The sequence below is a fragment of the Pygocentrus nattereri genome, chromosome 10 (assembly GCF_015220715.1).
Source record: "Pygocentrus nattereri isolate fPygNat1 chromosome 10, fPygNat1.pri, whole genome shotgun sequence".
Lineage (NCBI taxonomy): Eukaryota > Metazoa > Chordata > Actinopteri > Characiformes > Serrasalmidae > Pygocentrus > Pygocentrus nattereri.
The window spans coordinates 38,190,520-38,209,860 of NC_051220.1; the positions used below are offsets into that span (position 1 = coordinate 38,190,520).

At 40.1% G+C, this 19,341-nt stretch overlaps 1 protein-coding gene across 3 annotated transcripts in view; it reads left to right on the forward strand.

Moving 5' to 3' along the window:
• Window positions 1–19,341, forward strand: part of setd3 (SET domain containing 3, actin histidine methyltransferase) — a 43,995-nt gene that overhangs the window by 11,674 nt on the left and 12,980 nt on the right. For all 3 annotated transcript variants that reach the window (XM_017682444.2, XM_037541708.1, XM_017682445.2), the window contains exons 6-10: window positions 96–352; window positions 14,057–14,115; window positions 15,643–15,757; window positions 16,657–16,731; window positions 19,083–19,249. In XM_017682444.2, coding sequence (XP_017537933.1) covers window positions 96–352; window positions 14,057–14,115; window positions 15,643–15,757; window positions 16,657–16,731; window positions 19,083–19,249 — 673 coding nt within the window. The remainder of the gene's footprint in view (window positions 1–95; window positions 353–14,056; window positions 14,116–15,642; window positions 15,758–16,656; window positions 16,732–19,082; window positions 19,250–19,341) is intronic.

Consider the following 19,341-nt stretch of genomic DNA (forward strand, 5'->3'; position numbering starts at 1 on the left):
CTGTATTTTTTAACAAATGTGTCTGTCCCTGGTATATGACATTATCTCACCATGATGAAGCTCACGTTTGCTGAACTCTCTCCGTAAATCTACAGGCCCTTTATACAGCCAGGACCGGATTCTGCAAGCTATGGGCAACGTAACCCTCGCCCTCCACCTGCTCTGCGAGCGGGCAAACCCAGCTTCTCCCTGGCTGCCCTACATCAAGACCTTGCCCAGTGAGTACGACACTCCTTTGCACTTCGAGGAGGAGGAAGTGCGTCACCTGCTGGCCACTCAGGCCATTCAGGATGTCCTGAGCCAGTACAAAAACACAGCGCGCCAGTACGCTTACTTCTACAAAGTCATCCACGTAAGTCCATGACCTCCTTATAGTTTGTTTGAGTTTCATCCAACAGGTTTATTAATCTTCTGCTGTCTCTAATATTCCTAACACTTTGCTTGGCTTTATTTAGAGCCTTTGTGAAGCCGTTCATCACTTTTGTAATTGTTGTGTTGAATTTCAGGCGCATCTGTGAGCTCTGGTGATTTAATAAACAATGTACAGGTTGTTTTTCCTGAGCCAGGTGCCGGACTGAACACAATTCTGAATGGAGATTCCATTGAAAGCGAACAGAACAGAGTCCAGGATTAGGCTTAGACCCTGACTGGGAAACCAAACCACAGTGTAACATGCAGTGGTTTATAGTAGAGGTGTAATCCTCAACCTTACAGAGTTTGCTGGTGGCAGGCTAGTTGTTCTCTTGTCGTTTGGGCATTATGAGGTAGAATATTTTAAAGGGATGCTGGCCAAAATTAAAAGTATAACAGTACATCTGTTGTACACATTCTTAATCTCATCCTCATCCTACAGCAGTGCTGCATCAATCTCTGGAGTGAGATTTTCCTCCATTTTTATATGCACAATCCACCCAAATAAGTTTTTTATTTTTATTTATTTTTTATCTTACCTTTATTTAATCAGGGTAATCACATTGACTTTAAAATGTATTTCACAAGTGAGCCCTGGCCAAGAAGGCAGCGCACACAACAGTCAACAAAGAAACATCACCACAACCAATGAAATCAGACCAGAATCAAACCAAATTAAAAACAAGAACATATAGATTTGTACAGTTCTTTAACAATTATCGTCAAATCACTCAAAACTGCTCCAGGTTCAAATGCAGAAGGAAGTTTAGATATCTCACCTCACTTGGTGAATGACGTCCAAGTGAATGTCAGAATAAATAGTCATAAATAAAGAGAGAAATGCCGCTTTCGTTATAATTATATTTGAGTTACATTAATGCTATCTTGGTTATTTTTATTAGCCTATAGATCAGCAGCTGAGCTAGCAGTCAGGATCTCCAGTGGTTGTATGATGTGTTTGTATAATGCTGAGCATCGTTGTGAGAGCGCTGACAAATGAAGACATGAAATATAAAATTGTGAATTCTCTAAACTGATGAAGGCTGCAGTGCTGCAATACGAAATGCTGCATAACGTGACGGATTACTTATTAAACGCTCGTTTTAAGCCAGAATGCCTCTTTAACTAACTTTGTAATTGAATTTTTTCCCATAATAAATATAGACGTTCGTTTGAGTGCACTTTAAAAAAATTTTTTAATCATGATTCACAGTGTTTGGTGAGGGATTTGTACATATAAGAAACATAAGTGCTATATTATTACATCATATGTTACTATATTAATATCTTCACAAATGGACGTACTGCGTTTTGAAATTAAAGTAAAATTGCTCATCATTTCAGACAAAATGGAAGTCTTAATAGAAATTAAGTGATTTTTAACTAAGTTTCTATTATTATTAGAGACTTTTAGTTATGTTACAGAACAGTTATTCAGTCACAGTCAGTTATTATATACAGACTTCAGACTAAACTATACTGAGTTACACCCAAGACTTCATTGGCTCCTTTTAGCCTCTGCTGTCACAACTTATTCAGACTCTGTACCCTGTATACAGCTGTCCTTTACTCTGCTCAGTGATCAGGTGTGGAAATCAGGTTTTAAAAGGTTTCTAGCTGTTGGCAGCACATTGCAGATGGGTAAAAGGAGCTTTATAATGCCCTCTTGCACCCAATTTCAAGGGCTCTGATAAGGTGCCATTGACATGGCTCTGAGACTGTGATGCAGTGGCCCTATGAGACCAGCAGGGGGAGCTGTTTATCCCTTTTTTTTTTTTAATTGCCCTCCAACCCAAATCCAGCCACAGGATACAGAGCACAGGGGACTAACTTTTATGAGTCTTCTGTAATCAAACCCATGTGACAAGGAGCTTTTAAAGACTGACATTAACATTTCATTAAAGATAATTATAACCGGTGTTATTAGTGGCATCTTTTCTAGTCCCGTCTTCTGCCTCATCTTTTGTATTAGCCTTCCACAGTTGCAGATTACAGTAGTGGCTGGTGTTCTGTAAGTCCTCCTAGACAAAGATGGAGAAATGAAGTCAAAGGCTGCTTACGGATAGTTGAACAAGGTTTGCTTTTTATATCTGCAGTACATGATTTTGCCTGATCTGTAGTCACTGAATATATTAGCAGAGCTGACTAGGATTAAGATTGTGACCCTTATTAGTCCCTCAACTGGGAAATTGCACTCATCTGTGCAGTGAAACATCACATACACACAAGTGAGCAAACACACTAGGGGCCAGTGAGCACACCTGCCCGGAGCGGTGGGCAGTCCTATCTGCAGCGCCCGGGGAGCAGTTGGAGGTTAGGAGTCTTGCTCAAGGGCACCTCAGTCATGTACTGTCTGCTCAGGGGATCGAACCGGCAACCTTCCGGTCACAGGGCTGGTTCCCTAATCTCCAGCCCAAAACTGCCCCTGCCTCCTAGCATGCAATATTCTTATAGCTACTAGATCAGGCAAAATCAGGGAAAACCCACCCTAGACTTGACATTTGTGCAGAAAACCATCCTCAAGTTTCTCACTTCAGTTTATATTGGTTGGTCACTTTACAGTTTTTCCCCCAGTGCAGCCAAGCATGTGATCTCTCAAGCTTCAAACACCTGATTGAGACATTTATGGCTTAGAGGTTCTGTCTGCATGACATGTCTTCCTTACCCTGTGTTCATATTAGCAGCGTGACAGAAGGACGGGCTTGAACTTGGACTTTCCTGTGGAAGTAGGCGACCTGTAACTGTGATTTTAGCAACAAACAACAAAACGCCTGCACAAGTGAAAAATCTGGTTTAAATATGCAAGTCTGAGACGTGAAGTGACAGCGTGAGTGACTGGATCCAGCAGTTTCATCGGATGCGTGGTAGACACAGGGGGCCTGAGTTTCCCAGCCTCTACTCTGATCTTTCTGTTCCCCCTGACTTTTCAGTCTTATGTCCGGTACTGCCAGCTAAAAAAATGAGAAGAGAAATGCATAAACTTAAAGAGAAATGCATAAACTTAGAAACCTTATATCTGCGCTTCGTATTTTAAGCAAAACCGCGATGTGTGTATATATAGTAGATATACAACAAGACTGAATTTGAAGGGACAGACTTGAGGTGACACAAGTGACTTGTGGCCTCTTAATCTGAATGAACGCTTAGAATTGTATGACAAACAGGGCGAATGTACCCTTAAAGGTACACCAGTGGTTCAGTTTTACCTTAACCTTTTAAACTCCTTCGAACCACAGGGTGGATCCAAAACGCACTTTGTTATATTCTTCATAGCTTTCATATTTCATAAGCTCCATTCAGAAGCTGGGCGTCGTTTGAGGCTGTAACTCTTCTCTCCAGTCTAATAGACGGTTATGTAATTTAAACCCTTATAATAAAAGAAGCTGAACTCAGTTTGTTTATCTACTGAAAGTCGACCCGTTTTTCCCCAAATCTGGGCTCTAAACTATAAACAGATGGCGTCTCTTCAGTGATCTGCTCTGGAAACATCACTTTTAGAAAATAACACAGACTGTCTCAGATTTTTGGTTTCAGCAGTAAGTTGTAAGCATATAGCGATATGCGTGATAATAAAACTCATGTTCTGTTCATTTGGGGGGGATTTTACACAAAAGAATTTATAAAATAAAAATGGACATTTCATGCAGTTACTGAATAATTTGCCTTACGATTTGGTCACATAGATTCAGATGGAAATATTATTCAGTTGGAATAAGTTTTAAAGGTGCAGGTCATTCACTTTTCCAGAAGAGGGGAACGTACAGTGTTTGTACCATTTTAACAATGAACAATAAATAGATTAAATAAAAAAAAACATAAAAAAACTAATTAAAGGTACTGAAGGCATGAGCCTGTGGGTTGCACCCCAGTGATCTTTTTTGAGAGTTTTGAAGGGTAGAAGACTTTATCTTAATTGTCTTTGTAAAGAAAACAAATATAATATCGCTGCTGTTGGAAGAAAACCTAGTATCTCCATTTTTGTCGTTTTTCAATTTTTGGCATAATTTGAAAAAGCCTTTTGGTCTTCACATTGTGTGTAAATTTCATGAAGAACGGACCAAAGCAAATGACCCAAAGTGACTAGGAAATACGTCTGGTTCCATTGACTTACATTGAAAGTAAAGTATGTTTTTTCCTTCTCCTGTAAAGTTACCATTTTGGAGATACGAGGTTTTCTAAACAGCGATCTAATACAATAAAAATATTATATATAAAATTATTATAAAATTATATATATATATATATATATATATATATATATATATATATATATATATATATATATATATATTTTTTTTTTTTTTTTTTTTTTTTTTTTTTTTCTTTCACGTTTATGTTGCATATAAATGCATATATAAACAACTTGGTAATTTGTGTCTTGTTAATCTCAGGTCCTGGGAGTTGGGGCCGTTGAACGGGCCGCAGATTCATGAGCATAAGCTGAAACTGTTTTTTTCTAGGCAAATGACTGAAGCACAGCAAAGGACAAAAATGAGTGTAATGTGTCGTCCTATGTAGGATCTTAGGTTTTCAACATCAGTTAGTGTTTATAAGTCATGTAATGTGGTCCAGATATGAGTCTGTCTTCAAATGACCAAAGTTACTATACTGCAGCTCTGATGGGGTAAAAGCTGTAAACATTCATTTGTAGTGAAACTTGGAAGTTCTTACAGTCTTTCTCAAGCTGGCTTTGGGAACGTTTCCATAAAATACTTGTTGTTGCACATGCTGTAAAAAAATAACTTTTCTTATTAGTATTATTTTCTATATTAATAAACCCCTTAGTAAAATGTGTTAATAGCTCAAAATGACTCCCAAATTCAATTTGAGCTCCACAATTTGTGAAGTTAATCTAAAATGTGCAGATTTGACATTTTTAAGTGACAAGTTGATATGACGATTCATTTAACCGTGTCTTTGATCAGACCAATAAATATTACGCTTGTTGGTGTTCCTCTTCTTGGCTATTAAAGAAGCAATAATCTGCTCCGCTTCTAGGAATTATTTCGCTCAGAATGTCTGCCAGTGCTTTTTGTCTCTTTCATTAGATGACTGTCAATTAGGAAAAAGGTAATATTTCACATTATTGTCAAGATAAGCCATCAAATATTCATGGGAATAGTTAATGTATTTGTCATTGTGTCACCCAGTCTATTGACATTTTTCTTTATTAAATGTTTTCCAGTGTTCAGCTGAAGGGGGTGGAGTAATTAGGCTGAGCTTTATTGTTTTCCCTACCTCAGCCTTGTCTTAATCAGCTGAGTTTGTGCCAGTTTGAATGCAGTATTATGCCTGTGACAAATAATTAACAGAGGAAATCTTGTATCCTTTGGCTCCTTTCATCAAAGACTTCATCAGTTTTGGAAGAGTATGTGTGGTGCTTGGTGTGCTCACTTTGGTTCCAGCATTATCACCAAACTTGTATCTGTCCACTAGGTGGCAGTAGTGGGTTGAGGACGGGTTGGAGATGTATGGAGTGAACCAAAGGTCTGAGGCACAGACTTTGAGCATTTCAGAAGCTCATCATTGCCTGGATGTACATGAGAGCCAGAAGTTTTGCACTTTTTCAGGATACTAAAACCTTAAAGTAAGCCAGGTCTCCAGTGCTAATGGCTGGTAAGCCACGTCTCCAGGGCTAGTGGCCAGTAAGAGTGGGCTTTTTATTTTAAATTTTTTTTTTTGAGTGCAAACTCCATCCCAGTGCTGTAACCGAGGAGTCAGAAGTGATATGTTCGTATAACTCTGTTTCTTGCTTGGCTGGAGATTTCACTTTTTTTCGGACACGGGGGGAGGGTGGGGGGGTTGGTTTGTCGCTCTGGCCCCATCGGAGAGTGTCCTGTCCGCACTCTTTCTCTCATCTCCTCCCTTCCTCCTTTCCTCAGGTTGGAGCTGGTGTCACTGTAATGACTACTGTCAATGTCAGCCTCTCTTCTGAGGCGGCCGCAGATGACCGGGCTGGAAAATTAGCTTGTCGCATCGGCTTTGAATTGAATTGACCTGATTGTACCTTCCGCACATGTTGAGAAAGGAGACTGACAACCTGCCCCCCCCCCCCCCCCCCCCCCCCCCCACCACCACCCACCTCCCAGTCCCCTTTATTCTGCCCCCACCTTTCCTGCCTGCCTGCCTCAGTCTACCCCCCCACCCACTGCATGGGCTGGAAAGGCTAGGCCCTCTGTCCGCTGGAATTGGGGAGTCTTTTTATATACATTTTCTCGCGTGAAGAGGGATAGGCTGTTGTCAACGGCGACTGCCCTCTGAGGCGTATCCGAGTGCCTTTCCTGTCCGCAAGGGACCAATGATCGCTGTGTCGTCCTCACCGGGGGCTGCATGTGTTTATGTGAGTGTGATTGGGGGGTGGGGGGAGGTTATAGGGGAGGTGGACCTCATAAGGTGACCCCAAGTATGCAGCGAATGCAAAGTAACCTTGGTGTGCCGCATCTGCCGCTGTAGATGAGAAATGAATCGGGTCCCTGTGGTACACTCTAGCCAGCACCCCCCACCCCCACCCTGTATATCTCTCACAAGATATTTGTCTGACCTTCCTGGTGTGGCGAGTGAAATGAGGGTTCGTCACATCATGCATGACTACGTTGTCTGATTTTTTTTGTTTTTGTTTTAGGCTCAGTAGTTTCAATTGGATAGTTTTTTGAATTTGTAAAGGGAAATTCCACCCTACAAAGTCATTCGGAGCATTTTGATGTGAAATGGTTCATTTTAGAGATTTCTTGACAGCAGTGGTAGGTGTGGGACCCAGAGGTTGTAGCTGAGTTCAACACACATACAATAAAGACATTTTTACAGTTTATAATGGTGATATACTCTATAAATACTGTACTGGTAAAGTACAATAAATTCAGGAATAAATACAATACTCTGCATATATTTTAAAAAAATCAGTTATAGCACAAAATCTTGCTTGTGTTGATAGAAACTGAATGTCTTCACTGTAAATATACCCATTTTAATGTATAAAACAAATCTACACTTGTCCTCTGTGTGGATTTTCTGCAAATAAACAGTATTTGTGCTAATGTAAAAGATATGTACTTATTCCAATCTGACTGGGGGCACTGTATGACTATAAGAGTAATTCTATATGTAATTAACTGTGGAAAAATCATATAATTGTGTATTTACTTTTGAATAGTTTACCTAGATTACACTCTACTCCTAAGGGTTGAAAACCTGAAGTGAAACACAGACCAGCAGCGATGCAGCCTGTTTATAAAATAGAGGTAAAAAAAAAAAATCAATGCAGATTGAGATGTAAAATGCAGGCGGATGTTCCTTGCTGTGGGCCTCTGTAATGGCGACCACTGCTTGGGATGGGGCGAAGACCCCAAAAAGCCCTCTAAAGACCCAAAGACCTCCTCCTGCAGACCGGCGACCAATTAGCTGCTTCCCGTAGGCTCGTTAAAGAAATCTGGATCTCGGCGTGAGAGCTTTTGTTTTTTAATTGATTTACAGGACAGCCCCCCGCCCCGGACACCACACATGGTGCCAGTGTGGGCTGCTGTAGCACATGATGAATTACCTCTCTGTGGTGATGCTAATGCATCAAGAGCTCTAGTCGCAGAAGACCCCCTCTCTCTCTTTCTCGCCAAAAACTCCACCCTCATCAACTGCACCACCCTCAGCCACCTCAGGACCCCCCCCCTACCACCCCCACTTTGCATGTCGCATTCTTTCATTTTCTGTTTTTCTTTCTGCATGAGGCTTTGGACGGGTCTGGGTCTTGGATATCTGTCCAGTTTTGACAGAACTGCCCCCTGTAGAGGGCTGCACCATTTCCCCAGAGCTCTACCGCTCCATTCAACTAATTATTGCCTTAATTGAGTCTATTAACGCGTCCAGGTGCTCCAAGGTTGCTGATCTCAGCGGGCTGAAGATGCCGTTAATTCCTCTTTAACCCCTTTAAACCCTGAAGGCCTGTATATGAGTCCACACTTCAGTTCTTCATTCTTAAAACCAGTGTTTCATAGTTACTGAACAATGAATTCAATGGGTCGTGGGTTAAAGGGCCCATGTCCTAGTTTTCTTGCATTTTAGATCCACTTATTTGTGGTTTTATATACTAAAAATAGTCATAATTAATTTTACATGATACTTTCCAAACGGGCTGGTTTTTTTTTTGTTTTTTTTTGTTACTGCGCTGGTACATGCTGTTATGTGCAGGATACAAAAAGCAGTCCAGTTTGAAACACTGATTAAAAAGTCATCGCGAGGAGGCGGCGATGTGCTATAGGCGAAATATGAGGGTTATGTAAGCACATTGATATTTGTGACATCACAAAATCAGTGAATTCGAAAAACGGTGCAGTCTAGTTTAGATGTTCGGCTGTATGGTGAATATTTTTTTAAAACCTTAACATTGTTTATGTGCTACATCAAACTTCAGAATATAAGTGAGAAAAACTTTATGATCTGGTCCCTTTAAGTCCTTCTCTCTCCTTGAATGGAGATTACGGTGGTTTCCCTGTGGTTGGTTCGGCCAGTGAAAGTGTGATGAGAGATCTCCTCTGCAAAGATTTGCCCTCTTGCTTCCGTCAAGCCTCCAGTACACTTTATTTACTATTTATGTATTTTTGAACGTGAAGCTCTGCACAGCTTCTTCTCTGAAACTCGGGCCCTTGCGTTCTCGGTCACTGGCTTTACCCACCGCTTATCTTTTAATGGTTGTCTATCAGAGGTTTGTGAGCACCACTTCAAAGCTGGTCTGTGGACGAAACAGTCCTTCAACACCCACTTGAAGGAGAAAAGTAGGGGTAATGGGGCTGCAACGATTGGTCAACAAAATCAGTCACCAAAAAATTTGAGCGGCTGCGATAAAATGGCACATTTTGTTTTCGTTTCATAGAGCATTATAGAGCGCTTTTGGTTTTATGTAATAAATTGACACCTTTCCTTCCTACTTAACACCATCTGCTTGCTCTATACAGGTCTATGTCCAGGTCGGCAACATGCGGCTCTTTTGCTGCCCTGTTGTGGCTCCGCAGCAGAGTTAGATTTGTAGGTAAAAATAAAATAATCCTCCTTTAAGTTAAGTGATACTTTTTATAATCCCACAAATGAGGAAATTCTAAACACTAGTGAATACACACACGCTAGGGGGCAGTGAGCACACTTGCCCGGAGCGGTGGGCAGCCCTATCCACGGCGCACGGGGAGCATTTGGTGGTTAGGTGTCTTGCTCAATGTCACCTCAGTCATGGACTGTCGGCACTGGGGATCGAACCGGCAACCTTCCGGTCACAGGGCCAGATCCCTAACCTCCAGTTTTGCTGATCGTTCAACAGTTTTAAGAAATGCTGGCATTAATGTAGAACTGCTAATTCACCAACCTTTAACCCTGAAGGCTGGCGTTAAGACTGCTGGTCACCATAGCAATGCTAAGCATCTGGCCTAATGTGGCTAACGAAAAGGTAAAGAGAGAGATTTAAGACAAACACAGGCAATTTAGAGATGATCAAACACTAGAAAGTTGCGACGCTGTATTCAATTTCTCATTTTCCAGCTTCTTGTTCGAATGTTCTCGATCCACCTTAAATGGTGCAGCAGTTACATTCTGTCCCCTCAGGCACCATTTAAGGTAGAACGGGAAAATTCAAACAAGAAGCTGGCGAATAAGAAGCGACTTCAGCCTCATTAAAAAGTCAAACATTCAAAGACATATTACAAAAAACTCTTATACTTTTGTGGAAAATGATTCTGCCATAGATGTGAGAAAAGTGGCTTTAGCTGAGCTAAAGCTCAAAGCAGAGCAAAGTAAGTCTGTGTTTTTGTTTATATTTTTTTTATCCTATACTAGTACATCAGCACATATTGAGACATATTTTACCAAGATGGTGAAATAGACACAAAATGTTGGGGCTTCCATGGTGGTTGAAGTTTTATTGTTATTATAAATATTTTTATGACATTGATCCCATAGAGCATTCCATAATTCAGACTGGTCCCCTGGGACCCTCAAACGGTCTTAAGATAGAGCAAACATAGAGATGGCCTGGGGATGCTTGAGGACCAGTTTGGGAACGACTCTATAACATTCATATGATGAATCATACGTGGCTGTTGTGACAGATTGCAGTACACTTCAGGAAGCGCAGGGGGCGATTTGGCTTCTGTTGTGTTGCAATATGAAAAGAAGAAATGGCTCGTCTCACAGATCTAATGTGCATTGAAGATGTTGTGTGTTGGTGCCTACAGTTCCCATTTCAAGGCGTCCCTATTATGAACATTATAGAGCATTATTGAGGTTTTTTTTTTTTTTTTGTGCCAAACACATGAAACATTACTTGTTTAACAACCCAAACGCTCCCTAATGCTCTGTAGCAGGGGTCCCTGGTAAGTGAGTAAGTAAGTGGGTTTCAAATCAAGTTTTATAATACTACACTATTTAAAAATACATATAAACATATTCAATATAAACATGTTCAGTAATTTGTGTATATAGTTTAAAACTTTTTTTTTTTTTCCCCCCTTATTAGAAGTTGGTAACTTTCTGGCCAAATCAGTCTTCTCACTGATCAGCTTTGGGGCCCAGTTTGGCCATCTCTGCTCTAAAGTGATGTAATATCTACTTGAAAATAAAAGCATTCTATGATGCTTTTTAACATTCATATCATATACACAGCCATTGTGACAGATTGCTTAATTAATTAATTAATCGAATGATCGTATAATCAGTCGAAATCCTCATTGATTGCCACCTTAGTGTGGGTGTTTTGCAGTGGCGCCTCTCTGCTGTTACCACTTACCTCACTCAATATTAAGGCCTGGACTGTCACCCCTTATCTACACCTGGGTGTGTTACACATTGGCCAGAGAGTGCAGGCTAGAGGAGCCGCCGGAGTGGCCGCAGGCGGGGTCAGGAGGGGCAGAGGAGAGAGCAGGGTGGATGTGTGGTTAGACGTTAGCTCTCGCTCCCCTGTAGGCTTGAATCATCATCAAGGATGGACCTGCCTGCTACAGCACCACTGTGCCAGGCCATGGGCAAAACTGAGACATGACCACACTCTTACCTTTAGCTCAGCACTCTCAGTCTCAGAGAGAGAGAGAGTGTGTGTGTGTGTGTGTGTGTGTGTGTGTGTGTGTGTGTGTGTGTGGCAGATCAGCGTGGGGTAGTACAGGGCTCAATTAGTGTCAGTGAAATTGATTAATGGGAAGAGACATGGAAGGTAAAAGTTAGCTACCACCTCTGAGTGGTTTCATTTCATGCTTATCCTACTCTGTTTCAGTGTATCTAATTATACTGTTTGGTATGCACGTGTAGAAAGAAGAAGTAGAAAGAAATAGATGTTCTGATGTCTGTTAAACTGTCTTTTGTCATTCCAAACTAGTAGCAACTAATTATTATCATTAGTAATAATAATAATAATAGAAATAAGAATATTAATATTATTCTTGTTATTATTATTATTATTGTTCCAAATCTCAAAGTGCACTTTTCTTTGCTCAAGAAAATACAGGCCAAGCATAATAAGCAAAACATTGGAAATAGGCCTTTTACAGTTATTACATAATGGCCTGATCATACAGTACAGTTCAGTGCAAAAGGCATCTAAGCACAATCATCTGGACGGTAATTGTATTTTTGCTCCTAGAAACAACATATAACCTTCGGATCAATGACAACAAATATGAATGTGAAGGAACAGTAAAAAGTAACAGGAATTTCATTTATTTTTTTTGTTAGGTTTAGGGTTAGGAGTATCCATCCATCCATCCATCCATCCATCCATTTTCTAAGCCGCTTCTCCGTCAGGGTCGCGGGTTAGGAGTAGATTTAATAAAGTCTTTTATACGAGTAGTTCAGTTTTGTTTAATAGATATTTAGTCGAATGTTACTTACAGACATACTGAGCATTTACAGAACACCTACAGTGGACAATCGAAATAAAGTGTTACCACAATAAACATTTTGTAACACTTTCTAAGAATGTCATGGTTGTAAGTATCTATAAACACATTCATAACATGTTATAATGTATTTATAATGCAACATAAACATGGCAATAAATATTTAGAAAAAAGCATTACATGTTATAGCCATGCTTGTTATGCATTATGAATTGTTAACATAATGCATTATAAGTTCTGTTCATAACAAATTATAAGAGCTCATAAGTCGTATTTCTCTGCTCTACATAAAGTGAAGCGTACTGGACTAAAGCCTCCCCCAGGGTTAAGAGTGAGGCTTCAAGTTGACGTATTTACTGAAGGATTTACTGAAACACTAAAACACAGTAAAAGCTCATTACAGGCTTCAAATGTCAGAGTTTAAACTAGAGCTGCCGTCAGTGTTTCACCCAATGTGGGAAAGTCAATGTACACCACTGTTAATGTGCACCACCGTTAGCCTGGCACTAACATAATACTGCTTATAATGCATTATAATAACAATTCATATTGTACAATTAATTTTTATAAATACTTATAACTATGTTTATAATGCCTTATGAATGCATTATAATGTTATAAATGTGTTTATAGATGCTGAAAAACGTGATGCCAACATTTTAATTCTGCTTTGTTTCCTTGCAAAAGTTTAAATAGCTGCATTAAATGATATTTTTTGTTGATTTTCTAAGTGAAAATAAGTTAACACATCCTCTACAGAGATCTGGCTTAAGTAATCTTGACTATTTTACATGCTATTTACTAGCAACAGCTGATTCTGCATAGCAGTATCAGCTCATCTGTTAATTAACACGTGCGTTATTCTGTGTACTGCTGTTCAAATTTTGGAGATTTTTTTTATTCAGCTTGTCAAAATATGCATTAAAGTCCATGGATGAAAACCCAGCTAGTGACGACCGCTCACCTGAACAAATTCACCTAACGTGTGGGACAGTTGGCCAGTATGTTGTAGTGATCGTTTGATTAATGCTAATGATTTTGTGCACAAACGTGAGGTGATGAATTGCTTTTTCACTCCCACCGAGGCTGTGGCAGTCCGAGGAGCTCCTCAGCGCGGAGCGGGGGGCTTCATTTAGTAGGACGAGGAGAGCCACACACACAGCCTTGGGAGCACCTGGGTGGGGAGAAGTGCTGCATGGCTCTTTCACATTCATACCTCCATCTATTTTTATGACTCATTTTGCATGTTCAGGAGGGCACTTCAGTGTGGCTGTGTTAGACCCCAGCATTCCTCGCTGTTTCTGTTTTTTTTTTTTTTTCTTTTTTTTTTCTGCCTTTCCCCCCGTCTTTCTCCGCAGGAATGGAGGTTTTTTACCCCCTGCGTGACACCCGCTGCAAATGAGCCCTTGGAGGGAGTTGGTCTGTTCCTTTAAATGTAGATTTCTGTGGCACCAGTGGCTCTCTGTCACCCAAATTGATGAAGCAGATTTATGACGGCTGCTGGGCACAACAAATTAAGTTGACAGTGATGTATGGGGGGCTAATGCCACGATGATCCCTCAGTACCACCACTGGACGCTCCTACCTTCTCTACGCTCTTGTTAGGATCTGTTAGGCAGCCACATAATGAAATTCCACTGACTGATTTGTGTGTGTGTGTGTCTTTTTTTTTCCTCTCTTCCTTCTCTCTCTCTCCCTCCATCCCTCTTATTTTATCCCTCTTTTCTTTTGTGTCTCCTTTCTCCTCACCTCCATCCTCTCTGCTCGTCACCTTCGATCCCCAGACTCATCCCAACGCCAGCAAACTGCCCCTGAAGGATGCTTTCACCTTTGACGACTACAGGTTGGTTGGAATGTCCCGCCACATGTCCCAGATTGGAACTTCTCCTCTTTGACTCTTTGAGGAAAGGCGGGGGGTGGGAGAAAGAAAAAGTGCAGGGTGGTTGTAAGGGTACGAAATGGCCTCTTAAAACGAGGCGTTTGTTCTCATTGTTCTTTCATTAGCACCAAATTATCTGTGAGGGAATTATTTATCATTGGTCCCCTTTCATCTTCGAATTGTTAAGCATGATGCAAGTCTTTGCTCCCGCCGGGCAATGAGTGAAAGGAATGAAATAGCATCTTGTCATAGTTAATGCTTCAGTCTTCAGTAGCCTTAGAATTTTCTGATTATTATAAATTATAACAGCATGATTTGTAGAGGTGAGATGCCCTCTGCAGATGTGCAGTAGCTGCCATACCTGGGCTAAAACAGTTATGCCCATTTAAGCTGATTTTTTTTGGTGTAAGACTAATAAAGTACTTAATAATCATTGTTAATTTTTAATAAAAAGAGGTCTCAGATTCTTAATCTTAGTAGTCAAGAATTTTAACGCTTTAAGGACCCTCACTTTAATTCCTCACTTATAATGACATTAACTTAGGATTAATAACTGATAAATTACCCAGCAGTTTAACGGGCTAATGCAGCAAGTTTAAATACAAGAAAATACAATATAAAATTGTTAAAAATACAAAACTGTAAAATTTGTAAAAACTGTAAAAAACAATTGTAAAAACTACACACATTGCAGTTTTATACTGGCTTTGCATCACTTCAGTTTCTGTTGTAAAACTGCAAGAACTGAAACTAAAGTTTGTGAACTGTGAGGGATTTAATTGGCTGATTTGTTCGGCACAAAATATCTGTGTATTTTTTCCAAAATTTGCACAGATTTTCCAAAGGTCCTTGCCCAGATGTTCACAGCAGCATTTCGCCACAGGACACTCAATAACAATAATAACACACTGCTCAGACTTGTCTGTTAACAGATTTTGTTTTTCCATTAGCGCAATGTAGGTTGGATCAAGGCTACTGTACCTGAATGAGCTCTGGGTACAGCCAGTTATAGAGGACCATTATTACTGATAGACTGTAAACTCTACCCAAACTTTACATTCACCACAGATTAAAATCACACCACAATTTTTACTGACATACTGTATAATTACAGATACAGTAAACTGCAGTTTTTTTTACTGATGGGCTGTAAAAACTATGCACACTGCAATTCACTGAGGATTAAAATCGCTCATTATTCAGCTTTTCTGTTTTGTTTTTCATGAAAGAATTGAACTGAATAAAAAGACAGAACAAAGTGTGTTGGCTATGTATGTATTAGTAAAGTGAGCAGTTTTAGCTTGGTCTTTTTAGATTCATATCAGTTTCATATTGATATCAGATGATAGTCAAGGTTTTTGGTATCTGTATTAATAAAGAAAATAATATATCTAATATACATTTTAGGATCTCTACAGCTAGAGTAGTGCTTGTTGTTTTCTGCAAGCAAAAATAAATAAATAAAAAAGTAATGAGCAATGTGTGTTTTAGGTGGGCTGTGTCATCTGTGATGACCCGTCAGAACCAGATTCCTACAGAGGATGGCAGTCGGGTCACCCTCGCCCTCATTCCACTGTGGGACATGTGCAACCACACCAATGGCCTGGTGAGTCCCTCTGTGCACTTCCCAGGGTCTAAAAGTATGTTCATTTCCAGGTTACTTCCATCCCCACACTGGCCACTTATACTTACAAGTGTATATCCCAGGTATTACTAGTGTGTGTGTGTGTGTGTGTGTGTGTGTGTGTGTGTGTGTGTGTTTAGGTAGGTACATTTACGCAGCTGTGAAGTGCATGTCGTGTGGGATATGTGTGAACAAGCTGTTTCTAAGAAAACCTCCAAAGTAATGTTGTTTTCTGTTGATTGTAGCAGCGTCTCAAGGGATATTTTATATTTATTTGAATAATTTGTCTTTGATTGCATTCAGTGCCTCACGCCACAGAGCAATATATCGCTTTCTTTCATTTGTGCTGGAAACACATTTATATCCTTCGATGATTTCAAAAACAAAAAAACAAAAAAAAAAATAAAAGAATTGTCATATGTTCTGAAAATGGAAGTCATTAAGATGCTTAATGAAATGCCCTCCTGCTATTCCCCTGGTTTAGGTTTAATAAAAATGCATGGTTTCTGTAATAGTTTTGTTTATCATGAAGTTGTGACAATTTAGCCAGCCTTTATTCAATTTTATTAATTTCTTTACGTTTTCAGTGATTTGATTTTGGAGGCTCATATTTGTTTGTACACCCGCTGATTTAGTGAGTTACATCTTGAAACATATTTAATCATCTTAATCTGCTTGTTTTTTCCCTCTGGCAATGTGTGGCATGACAAAAACAGCCCTGTGTTTGTGTGTGAGGTTATTTAATTGAACAATTGACATTTTTAAAGCTTTCCCACACATTTGCTCTGTGTAGGAACACTATATGAACAGTCTTCTGTCATAGCAGTACACTATGTTGTTTCTTTGGATTAAATACATCTGATCTCATTCGTTTCCTTCAGATTACAACTGGTTACAATCTGGAAGATGACAGATGTGAATGTGTTGCTCTACAGGACTATAAAGAGAATGAACAGGTGAGCACTTGTGATGTTCTGAAAGTGATTCTGAAGGTTTCCTCTTTTCATTCAGGTCCTTTAAACTCAGGTTTAGGTTAGGAGACCACAGATCTGAACACCTCTAGATCAGTTCAGTCCAGTGTTGGCCATTAAATCTGACCTGGGTTTTCCCAAACCGGCTTGGTAATTGGTAGCACTGAACACCCTCTCTACACTAAGATGCTTTTGGAAAACTGGACCCTGGTCAATGACAGTGAATGATCGGCAGGAACCCGTTCAAAAGTTTGGAATTGCATTATTCAGTAATAAGTCATACAGTGTAGTGTAGATGTAAACAGTCTGCTAGACGCTTGAAGATATTTCACGTTTTTTTAAAATTTATAAATAAATAATCTGCCTCATAGTTCATTCACTTTAATATAAGGCTTGAATTTTATTGTAATTGTATTCTCTGTGCTGTGTAGCTGTCATTTGGTAATTTGCATCAATTAAATCATTTTACTCTGTCCATCATTATCCAGATGCCAATTTATTCATTTACTTCCCTTTTATTGTTCCCTCAAATTTTATACACGTACGCAGATGCCAAAAAAAGGTGCAGAGCCACTTTTGCTTCCATAAAGAACCATCAGTGAATGGTTCTTTTGAAAAACCGTGGTTCTTTAGAGCTGTATACCTCTAAACGGTCTGAGGGACCCCCAGATATTGCACATATTTGCTCTGTCGCAATGAGTTGAGGTCAAGCAAGTACATACAAGAAGAACTATTCAAAAGAAAACGTGACAGTATGAAGCACATGCTGCGCCGCAAATTTAGACTGATGGTTAGTTAGATGTACATTTAACCCATATTCAGCAGGAATGACACACTGTCATAATAAGAGTCCCTTGTATTTCTACTGTTAAGTATAAATTTATTATATTTAATTTGACAATATTATATAATTAGTAGTAATTATACTACTACTGATACTAATAATAATCATTATTATTTTAAAGTTCTAATTTAGTTAAAGTTTATTCTTTAAAAAATAAATAAAATTTCAGGCTCTTCCCCTGCATTTTTCATCTGCCCCCCCCCCTTTGTAGAAGCCTGCTTCACTAGTGGTCCCTATGTAATTTGAGTTTAAGACCCCTGTTCTATGTTTTTATGTCCCAGATTGTGTTCTGTTATGTGTTCTTGTCTATTCCTCTTTTCCTGTTTCTCTGTGTGGCGATGTCTCTCTGCAAAAACGAAGTTTGTATGTTTGGTCAAAATCTTGATCTGATGTTGTCCCTGATGGGCTCCCATCACACATTGGCACACATTTTTAAGCATTTTGAAGTTATTTTATACATATTTCCACAACAAAATCTATTTTTTTATTATTGAAATCTGTGATACCAACCTTCAAAGTGGTGAAGCCACATCCACCTTGCCTGCTGGGGTGTTTTTCCATGTATTTTTATTTTTTTTTGGTTTCCATTCACAAGCTCCCGCACCGTTTCTCCCTGCTCACGGCCGTGTGATGCGTTTATCAGCCTTTGGCCATTACAGAGGCCCGTGGGTAATATCAGAGCGGAGGCATTCAGCTCCAGACATAGGGAGAGAGGATAGGGGGGCACAAGCTGACAGGCCAGGTAGACCCCAGCCAACCCCCCCACCCCCCTCCACAGCAGAATACGAATTATTTGATAAGATTTGGGGAGACAGCCGGTAGAGGAAGAAAAGGGCTGTAGAGGCCGCTGTGTGGGATGGGGGTGGAGGGGGCTTTGAGAGCGTCTCTCTGTGCCAAGCCGTTTGATCCCTGATTCCTGCCGCAGATTTCACATGGGGCCCAAACTCGTAGCAGTGGCTGAAATCAGGGCTTCTCTCTCTCTCTCTCTGTCTCTCTATCTCTCTCTCTGTCTCTCTCTCTCTCTGTCTCTCTCTCTCTCTCTCTCTCTGTCTGTCTCTCTCTCTCTATCTCTCTCTCTCTCTCTCTCTCTCTCTCTATCCCATGCTACTTTTTCTTTATCTGGCCCTCTCTCCAGCCCGCTCTGCTCTGCAGTATCTGTAAGTGTTATAAGGAGGAGGGAGACGTGAGTGGGGTTTGGAAGGGGACATGACTGCAGTTGTGAAATGATGGAAGTTTTTTGGTGTTATTTAAATTTGTGGTGGGTATGTGTGAGGTAAAAGAAAGGTGTCACATCAGAGTTGAAGCTGAATTAAATAGCAGTTTTATGCTGCCAGAAACTTTGCAGGTAAATCTCAAAAGTAACAGTGACTCAATTCAGAAGAAGGAGTGGTGTAGCCAGACTTTTGACAGGTTCAGTGCTGTCTTTCAGGTCTACCCGAATTGAGCCCTGCAGAGCTTTTATATTGCGTGTTTCTACTATCTTTGTTTGCAGATCTACATATTCTATGGTACGAGATCCAACGCAGAGTTTGTCATTCACAATGGCTTCTTTTTTGAGGACAACGCACACGACCGGGTGAAGATTAAATTGGGCGTCAGTAAGAGTGAGAGGCTGTATGCCATGAAGGCCGAGGTTTTGGCCCGTGCTGGAATCCCTGCGTAAGTGTGCAGCACAGTCAGGACATAATATAGCATTCAGATTCCGTAGGCTGCCATTTACTTTAATGTGATACGTTTAAAAGTGATGTTTT